General features: G+C 42.8%; 1 protein-coding gene across 1 annotated transcript; it reads left to right on the top strand.

Annotated features, from left to right (window-relative positions):
• Positions 1-494: 494 nt before the first annotated feature.
• SYF2 (SYF2 pre-mRNA splicing factor) lies at positions 495-7482 on the top strand. Its single transcript, XM_004741148.3, has 7 exons — positions 495-589; positions 815-928; positions 2605-2730; positions 3198-3315; positions 3744-3834; positions 4932-5030; positions 6410-7482. Exons 1-7 carry the CDS (start codon positions 563-565, stop codon positions 6573-6575), a joined length of 741 nt encoding a protein of 246 aa, XP_004741205.1. The 5' UTR covers positions 495-562; the 3' UTR covers positions 6576-7482.
• The last annotated feature ends 2480 nt before the right edge of the window (positions 7483-9962 follow it).

Raw genomic sequence — 9962 nt, 5'->3', positions numbered from 1 at the left:
GACGACTTTCTTTCTTTCCTTTCTTTCTTTCTTTTCTTTTTTTTTTTTTTTTAAAGATTTTATTTATTTGTTTGACAGAGAGAGAGAGAGAGAAAGACCACAAGTAGGCAGAGAGGTAGGCAGAAGAGTGGGGGAAGCAGGCTCCCTGCCGAACAGAGAGCCCGATGTGGGGCTCGATCCCAGGATCCTGAGATCATGACCTGAGCAGAAGGCAGAGGCTTTAACCCACTGAGCCACCCAGGTGCCCCTTGGGACGACTTTCTACCCTGCTTCAAGTTCGTCTGGTCTCACCCAGCCGTCCTTTGCCGAGCACATTCCAGTACAAGCCCCTTCGCTTCCCCCCTCCCCGCCCTTGCCTCTGAGGTCTTTTGCGGCTGCGCAAGGCCCTACCCAATCAAAAACTTCTCACTGTTAAAAGGAGCAGGGATTGGTCCCAAGCCCTGAAACCGCCAGGAAGGGGCGGGGCTTATAGTAGGTTTTTAATGCGTATCCGCGGGTGGGCCCACAGGCAGGCGGAAGTGGTAGGTGTTATTGTCGGAAGTGGCGAGAGAGAGAGATTGTGATGGCGGCTGCGATTTTAGCTGAGAAGGTAAGTTCTGCCAGCTCTACCCAGAGATTTTTGTTTGGGGCGTGGGGGAGGCTCCGGGAAAACACGAAAGGGGAGACGTGGGGAGATGCCTGGGTCCTGGGCCAGGGAGGCGTTAGACGCTGTGAATTCGGGGTCGGTGTGAGGCCTGGGCTCGGCCCGGCCCGGCGGGATCCGCGGGGAGTCATCCCAAGCCGCCCCGTCTCCAGGTGTTCCTCCTCGCCGCAGGTGCCGGTGGACAGCGCGGAGGAGAGGGAGCAGCCCCTGGCGGCTGCCGCAGAGCTGGCTGCCCAGAAGCGCGAACAGAGACTGCGCAAATTCCGGGAGTTGCACCTGAAGCGGGTGAGTAGCCCCCGAGGCAGCTGAGGTTGGTCACTCTGGCAGGCCCATGCGCCTTCGTGGAGGGACGAGGAAGCCGCAAAACCGTGTCTGACAGACCTGCATACCTGGAAGAAGTATCTATCCCGGTGGTTCTCAACCCTGGCAGCAGATTGAAATCACCTGTGAAAGTAACATGCTCTCTCCAACCTTCTCACCTATTTCCGATTTAACTAATCTGGGCTAGATTTGGGAGTCTCTATTTTAAATAGCCTCCCTGCTGTATGAGTCTGATAAACTCTTCATTTTACTTATGGGATATATGGAGCTAGAGACTGGAAGAAACTAATTCGTGTTAATAAGAGAGCTGGTTGCCTGTTCATTAAACAATAATCAGCACACCTCTCTTTTTAAAAAGATTTTATTTATTTGACAGAGACAGAGAGAGGGAACACACGCAGGGGGAGTGGGAGAGGGAGAAGCAGGATTCCCACTGAGCAGTGAGTCCAGACTTGGGCCTTGATCCCAGGACCCTGGGATCATGACCTGAGCTGAAGGCATCCGCCTAGCAACTGAGGCACCCAGGTGCCCTAATCAGCACATCTCTCAAAGTGTATAGTGTCAGTGGCTCACCTAGTTGGTGGGAAACTCGATGACTATGATAGAGCTTTTGCTTCTAAGCAGAAGTTTTTTTTTTTTTTTCTCTAAAAAGATTTGATTTATTTGAGAGAACACAGCCCAGAGGGGAGAAGAGTGGGAAGGTCAGGGGGAAAGGGAGAAGCAGACTCCTTGCTGAGCAGGGAGTCTGATGTGGGGCTCCATCTCAGGACTCTGAGATCATGACCTGAGCCCAAGGCAGATGCTGAACTGACTGAGCCACCCAGGCACCCCACTTAAATTCATTTTAAATCATACTCTTCATAGAGTAAGTCAAATGGAAAATATCCTTTTTTTGTTTTTTTGCCATAAAGTAAACTGTTAAAATATGTAAAAAGGAGAAGGGATTTGAAAAGGATTAGAGATACTAAGATTAGTGTTAAAGCCTCCGGATCTCAAATTGAAGTTTTTTGCTTGAGTTAGGATTAAAAGAGAATTGAGGGGTACCTGGGTGGCCCAGTTGGTTAAGCATCCAACTCTTGGTTTCAGCTCAGGTTGTGATCTCCGGATACTGAGATCAAGCCCCGCATCGGGCTCTGTGCTCTGTGCAGAGTCTGCTTGAGATTCTCTCTCCCACTCTTGCTTGTGCATGCACACACTTGTTTGCTGTCTCTCTCTCTCAAATAAATAAATCCTTAATTTAAAAAAACCTAACTAGGCCATTCCCTTGCTTAAAATCCTTTGATGGTTATCTGTTGCTTTTATGATAAAACGGAGTCCCCTCGTTAATGTGTCTTACCTGACCCTTTTCAAAGTGGGCAAGTTTTTTTTTTTTTTTTTAAATATTTTTATTTATTTATTTGACAGAGATCACAAGTAGGCAGAGAGGCAGGCAGAACGAGAGAGGAGGAAGCAGGCTCCCTGCTTGAGCAGAGAGCCCGACGTGGGGCTCTATCCCAGGACTCCGAGATCATGACCTGAGCTGAAGGCAGAGGCTTTAACCCACTGAGCCACCCAGGCGCCCCCAAAGTGGGCAAGATTTTGTTTGGACTTATTTTCATGTCCCTGCCAACTGACAAATTTTTTTTGTGTTATGTATTTAGAATGAAGCTCGTAAATTAAATCACCAGGAAGTTGTTGAAGAAGATAAAAGACTTAAGTTACCTGCTAACTGGGAAGCCAGAAAAGCTCGTCTAGAATGGGAGCTACAGGAAGAAGAAAAGAAGAAGGTTAGGATCTACTCTGCTGGCTTCATAAGTGGTTTATTCAGTCATTCTGTTGTACTGAGACCGTAATAGCTGGTTTTGTACACTGGTGTGGAGCAGACTTCAGGAGTCCATGTAGTAGCCCTCCTGTTTACTAGCAGCAGCACTTTGGGGGAGTTATTTCATCTCTCTGTGCCTCTCTTTTCTCATTTGTAAAATGGGGACTATAATAATGATTTGAGTTCAGACGAATTAAATGAGTCAGTGCATGTGAAACATTTCCAAGGGGACCTGGCACCTGCCGCCTGCTGAACACGTGTTTTAAATTGAGGCGCGTCCTCTTACACACCATAGCAGGTTCCCAGATGGCCTCCAAATAGTGATCATCAGTTTTAAAATATTGCCTGATATCTTTGTTTAACCTGGAGTTAAAATGGATCCAGTACTTGCTTCAATCATCATTGCAGGTATTAGCTTCTTTTCCCTCTTAGGAATGTGCAGCTAGAGGGGAGGACTATGAGAAAGTGAAGCTGCTGGAGATCAGTGCAGAAGATGCAGAAAGATGGGAGAGGAAGAAGAGGAGGAAAAACCCCGACCTGGGGTTCTCAGGTAAAGCTCGCCTTTCTGTGACCAAATGGCCTCAGTATATTAGTATTACCTTCAGTGTTTCTGGTTTTAAGAAAGGATATCCATGGGCACCACCTCCCCCCCCCCCCCCACCAAAAAAGAAAAAAAGGTTAGGTCCAAGAATATTCTCCAAGAGGTCTAAACCCAAGAAAAATACAAATACATCTCCTAGGGCAGAAGTAAAAAAGGCTGTCCTTCAGCCAGCTGCATTTTTTTGTTTTTTTGTGGTCCAAGTAGCAAAAGCCTGTATCTTCAGCATCTTCAGCGTAGAAGTTATGCTTAGTGTCTTGTGCAGATATTACTAATAATGATTTTGATGTTTTTTGGATCGTAATGACAAAACAAGGACATCTATCTTCTCCGATTCTCCTTTTATCTATATTGTTTTTTTTCCCTCTTTTTATCTTTAGATTATGCTGCTGCCCAGTTACGCCAGTATCATCGGCTGACCAAGCAGATCAAACCTGACATGGAAACCTATGAGAGACTGAGAGAAAAACAGTAAGTTGACATTAGTTAATGCAGGTTAACATTAGTTAATGCAGTGTTAATTCTGAAGGGACATAAGGGCATGTGTGTGTGTGGGTGTATTTGTGTGTGGTGTATACATACATACACATATACATAAATACAAACACACTTTAAAGCTTAGGTCATGGTCATAGCAGCTGCCTATGAATGCTTTCTGGCCTTGACCATACTATTTATTGCTCACTCCACAGCAGTTCAGCTAACCCCTGGTTATTGTTCCAACTGGGCATTGAGTGTTGAGAGTTTAACAGCCAGATTATTGTAGTTAGTCAGATGTTTTAGGAGGCTGAATGCTTTAATGCCGAGATGGGTGAATATTTTCTTTTTTTTTTCTTTTCTTTAAGATTTAATTTACTTATTTGACACACAGAGATCACAAGCAGGCAGAGGCAGGCTGTGAGAGAGGATGAAGCAGGCTCCCCGCTGAGCAGAGAGCCCGATGTGGGGCTCGATCCCAGGACCCTGAGATCATGACCCAAGCTGAAGGCAGAGACTTTAACCCACTGAGCCACCCAGGTGCCTCTGGGTGAACATTTTCTACATAGATTTTAGGTTTGTGGGCTCTTTGGTCTCCATCCCAACTACTCTGCGCTGCTGCTGTGATGTGAAAACAGTTTTGGAGGATACATGAATGAGTGGGTGTGTCTGGGGCTCAGTAAGATGTTTGCAAAAGCTGGTGCTGCGGTTTGCTGACCCTTGTGCATTAGTGGGGAGAGGAAGAAGCTGAACCGAGAGGCATGTCCCTTAACCTTTGGCCCTTGACTCTTAAATCTGTAGAATGAATGTGCTGGGGGAGGGGATATCTTTGGTCCCTCCCAATTTTAGCTTTTATATATATATATATATACATATATATGTATATATATATATATATTTATATATTTATATATATATATATATATAAAATAAGGTAGGATCCCACATTCAACACTGTATGTATTTTAATATATATAATGTGTAAAATAATGTGTATGTTTTATTGCTCACCAGGAGTGGTAGTTTGGTTTGAAATTTGCAAATGTCGAACTTTCTAGTGTTACTTTAAGTCCGTTTTGCTCTCTTTTCAGTGGAGAAGAGTTTTTCCCAACATCCAACAGCCTTCTTCATGGAACACACGTGCCTTCCACAGAAGAGGTTGACAGGATGGTCATGGATCTGGAAAAACAGTGAGTACTCAGTACAGCAGTCTGAACTTTCAAATGTTTAACGACAAAATGGACCTAGCGTGTTTAGAGTGAATTGAAAGAGCAGATACTGTTCCTGCTCATTTCTGACTCAGTGTCTTTAGTGGTTTTGGGTATGGATGGCATGTGCCAGTCCAATCCATATGATCTGGGAGCAGGTGCCAAATATCGCTGAAATGGGTTTGTCATAATTGAAGTAGGGAAAGGTCCAAAGAAAATGATTCTTTAAGGGCTTTGACCTTCATAACTATTCCATTATTTGATTTGAAGAAGTACGAATGTTCCAGTAAATGCACCCTTGTTATATTTGTGTTTCTTAATACTGATATGGGTGAATATTAGAGCAGAATTATATTTTAGAAGTTAGTACATATGACTGTTAAAAATACTATCTGGTATTGGGCACCTGGGTGGCTCAGTGGGTTAAGCTGCTGCCTTCGGCTCAGGTCATGATCTCAGGGTCCTGGGATCGAGTCCCGCATCAGGCTCTCTGCTCAGCAGGGAGCCTGCTTCCCTCTCTCTCTCTCTCTCTGCCTGCCTCTCCGACTACTTGTGATTTCTCTCTGTCAAATAAATAAATAAAATCTTAAAAAAAAATACTATCTAGTATGTAGTGTGTCTTCTATTCACATTAGCTGTGGCTGTTACTAATATAAGTACTGTAATTTTCTTCTGGGTAGAACTTCATGTGTCCAGTGGCAACAGTGTATCATTGCTCTTTTTAGAAGCATTCCAAGGATGAGTTTGTATTTATTGAATTTCAGGGTTTGTACCCAGGGTTGTGTTATCAATTAGCAATTTCATTTTGATTTTTTTTTTTTTTTAAAGATTTTATTTATTTACTTGACAGAGATCACAAGTAGGCAGAGAGGCAGGCCGAGAGAGAGGAAGGGAAGTAGGCTCCTCACTGAGCAGAGAGCCCAATGTAGGGCTCGATCCCAGGACCCTGGGATCATGACCTATGCTGAAGGCAGAGGCTTTAACCCACTGAGCCACCCAGGCACCCCTACAGTTTGATCTTGATGAAAACTACCCCCACCCCTCACAGTGCTGAGTGCACTGATTCTGTTCTTAACTATTTGGCCATGTTTTGTTAAGATTAAAAAATTCAAAATTGCCTTTTTTTTTTTTTTAATATTTTATTTATTTGTTTGAGAGAGAAAGAATGAACAAGCTGTGAGGAGGGGCAGAGGCAGATGGAGAAGCAGGCTTTCTGCTGAGCAGGGAACCTGACGCAGGGCTCGATACCAGGACTGTGGGATCTTGACCTGAGCTGAAGGCAGACATTTAACTGAGCCACCCAGGTGTTCCCAGAATTGCCTTTAAAAAAAAAAAAAAAAATCTTTTTTCCCTTTCTCCAGAATTGAAAAACGAGACAAGTATAGCCGGAGACGTCCTTATAATGATGATGCAGACATCGACTACATTAATGAAAGGAATGCCAAATTCAACAAGAAGGCAGAAAGGTTCTATGGGAAATATACAGCTGAAATTAAACAGAATTTGGAAAGAGGAACAGCAGTCTAATCCCTTTAGAAACTGTTTTCAGAAGCTTGAGAATGCTGGGAAATTGAAGTTCTCTTCAGATTTCTACCAGGAAACCAGGACTCCTGTCTATTATGCCTTCCCACTCAGCATTTAGAAATAAATGCTTTTTCTTAAACGTACACTTCCATGTATATTTCCGCATTTCTGTGCTTGGATAGAAGATGTATTTTAAGAGGTAGTGTACTTACTTTGTAAAAAATCTACTTTGTATGAATACTAATTATTTTTCTATGTATTTTAAATGGGTAGGATTATTTAATCTTTGAAGCATCTTGAGCTTAAGATTGTTGGCATCATACATAAATGCAGTCATCATTGCTTTGAATGTTAGGAATTTGACGAAAGCTAGAGCTGGACTCGGCAACTTTTGAGGTTGTAGACTCGGAAGCTAAGTATAGTGAGGAGGAACATGGCCGTGGCTACTGGTGGGCTGTCTCTCTCTACCCATGGCCTTTTATGACCAAGTTCAGGAAGCAGAAGAACTATCTTCCTGTGATTATTGACCATGTACAGTTCCTTTTATAAAAAGCAAATATAGAATCCCTATGAAGCACTAGCATTTAAAACAAGAATTTATATATTTGTATATATATGCAAGATTATGTGCTTTCATTGAATAAACATTAAAAATTTTTTGATTATGGGGAAGTCAGAACAGTCAGAAGAAGACTGAATACTATGAATCTCTTATACCCAATACCTGTCTTCAGTAATCAACTCTTGGCCAGTCTTGTTTCATCTTCATTTCTATCTCCTTTCCCCTCCATAAGTCCCATGTTATTTTGAAGCAAATATTAAATGTATAATTTTGCCTATCAGAAACTGAAAGATAAAGACCACTATACTATTATACAACGATATTTTAATAAAAAAGTCCAGAGAGAAAGATTGGTGTAATTTTTTCTATATGTTGTTTAAAATGAGGACATTCCAAATCTGAAAGAGGAAAATCTCACAAATATACGAGCTTTTGTGTTTAAAGACAGTTTAACGTTAAATACCACTAGTGATTATCCCCTTGTAGAATTTATGTAGCACTTTCTATGCTCATTTTGTTTCTGCTGCTAGCATTTCTGTGTGCAGGTAGGTCTGATCACAGGGCCTTGATGCTTCCTTTCAACATACATTGAGTATGTTTCAGTTTCTGTTACACTAAGTTCAAGTTTTTGATCCTGAATGTTGCAATAGCTTTTTTTTTTTTTAAAGATTTTATTTATTTATTTGACAGAGATCACAAGCAGGCAGAGAGAGAGAAGAGGAAGCAGGCTTCCTGCTGAGCAGAGAGCCCGATGTGGGGCTTGATCCCATGATCCTGGGATCATGACCTGAGCCTAAGGCAGAGGCTTTAACCCACTGAGCCACCCAGGCACCTGCAATAGCTTTTTAAAAAAGAGTCAAAACGTTGTCAGATGTATTTAAAAGCCCAGTCCGCTAAAAGCCAGCAAGGTGTATTCTAAGAATGCAAGAGTAGCTTATAGACATGTTAGTTGCATGTCCAATAGCAATTAGCAGTTTTTCATTACCCACCAGAACTTTGATTTTTTTTGTGAGTTTGTGGTAAAATTTCCAGCTAAACATGTGCTTCTCCAGATTGACTTGATATACGTGGTCAGATTAGTTAGAGTTCTGGCCAATAGAACACCAACTAAGTTATGTTGAGAAACTTTGCTTTCTTGGTAGGGGAATTGCTACTCCCGGCTTCCCCCTTCCTTCCTGCTTGGATCACAAACCTGAGGCCTGGGTTGTAGCAGCCATGTTGTGCTGTGAGGTAACAAGTATGAGGACAAAGGTCAGTGTGCTGAGTGTGGAGCAGAGCTTGAGTCCCTGTTGACATAGCCAAGTAGCTACACTAACTCCAGGAGTCTCTTCCTGTTTCTTGCCACTGAGTAAATTTATGACCAATGCACAGTTCAATTTCAGGATGTCTGTTGATAAATACTACATATACAAAAGTCAATATGCGTGTGTAAACGTTACAGAAACAGCTTATCCAGTCTAAAAATAAGTATGTAGGAATGGAGATGAGAGGGAATAGTTACAATAAAATTTAGCTATTTAGACACAAATTTAATTGGAAGGTTTTCATACGACCCACGTGAAGAAAATTGTAAAATTCAGTTGAAGGAGTGAACAGGGGACTTCTACTTCCAACCAAGATGGACTGACAAGAAACAAAAGATTTACCTTATCACTTAAAATGACCGGGAAAAAAAAAAGTATATATGAAACAAGTTTTCAAGATAGTAGAAGTCAGGCAAGGAAGGTCAGTGGACTCTAAGAGGGGAAACAAACAAGGCTAGCCCTATGATCACTCCAGCTCACTGCCTTTAAAGAACTTCCAGGCTGTGGTGTGCGGAGGGAGAAGCCAGGTGGAGCCCAGTGGCTCCCTTAGTTGAAGAGATAGAGCTGGAAGCCTGCGGAGACCACGGTGGCAAGGGCTCACGTTGCCTTTCTGGAAAAGGAGGGAACCGCCCACAGAGAACTCGGCAAACGCACAGAGGCCCCCACCCCCTTCCCTCTCCCCCTCAGCATGAGCCAGAATAAGATCAGCATGTGTGTGAAATGATGGGGGAGGAAAGAACTCCCCAAATGGAGTGGGGGGAATAGGACCTGGCACTCACGTGTGGCCAGGAATAGCGGTTATCCACCAGCTGGAATGGGAAAGTTCATAATTCATGGGGTAGAATACTGAGGAGGTTTTCCTCTGTAGTAGAGAAAATGAGCTGTAGACCAAATGCTGCTTGGGTCTTGTCTAAAAACTTAAAATTAAGATATGACAGAATCAAACTATTTCCAAGTAATTTGAATGCATTCCAGAATGAAGATCAAGAATTATTGGTTTTAAAAAACAGAAACCTCCAGGACCCCAAAACACCAAATTCACAATGTTTAGCATCTAATCAGAGAAACTGGAAAATTGGACCCAATGTGTGAGATGATATAGACATTTGGATTAGGAGACAAAACAGTTACTGTAACTGTTCTGCACATGATCAAAAAGGTAGAGACACGAAGACAGATAACAAAAAAGACCCATACTGAACTTCTCAACATGAAAACTACACATCCGAGGTGAAAAATACACCAGGTGGGTTTAACAGCGGATGAGACATCGCAGAAGAAGAGATGTGTGAACTCGAAGACAAAGCAATGGGAACCATCTAAAATGCAGTAAGAGAGTAAAAAAGAATTCAACAACATGAGCAGGGCATCAGTGAATTGTGTGACCTGAATGTGTCATTTGGAGTTTCCAAAAGGCAGAAACATGGCTGCCCACTGGAGGCTCCGGATCTGAAGTCTGGTTTGTCTGTTCAAATGGGAGCAAACACGAGAGCTGCTGTGAAAGCACATTAGCACTGTGCTGAG

The sequence above is a fragment of the Mustela putorius genome, unplaced genomic scaffold (genome assembly GCF_011764305.1).
Source record: "Mustela putorius furo isolate JIRA1106 unplaced genomic scaffold, ASM1176430v1.1 tig00003853_pilon_pilon_pilon, whole genome shotgun sequence".
NCBI lineage: Eukaryota > Metazoa > Chordata > Mammalia > Carnivora > Mustelidae > Mustela > Mustela putorius.
The sequence above is the reverse complement of the archived record's forward strand: the minus strand, read 5'-3'. Positions and strand labels throughout refer to the sequence as shown.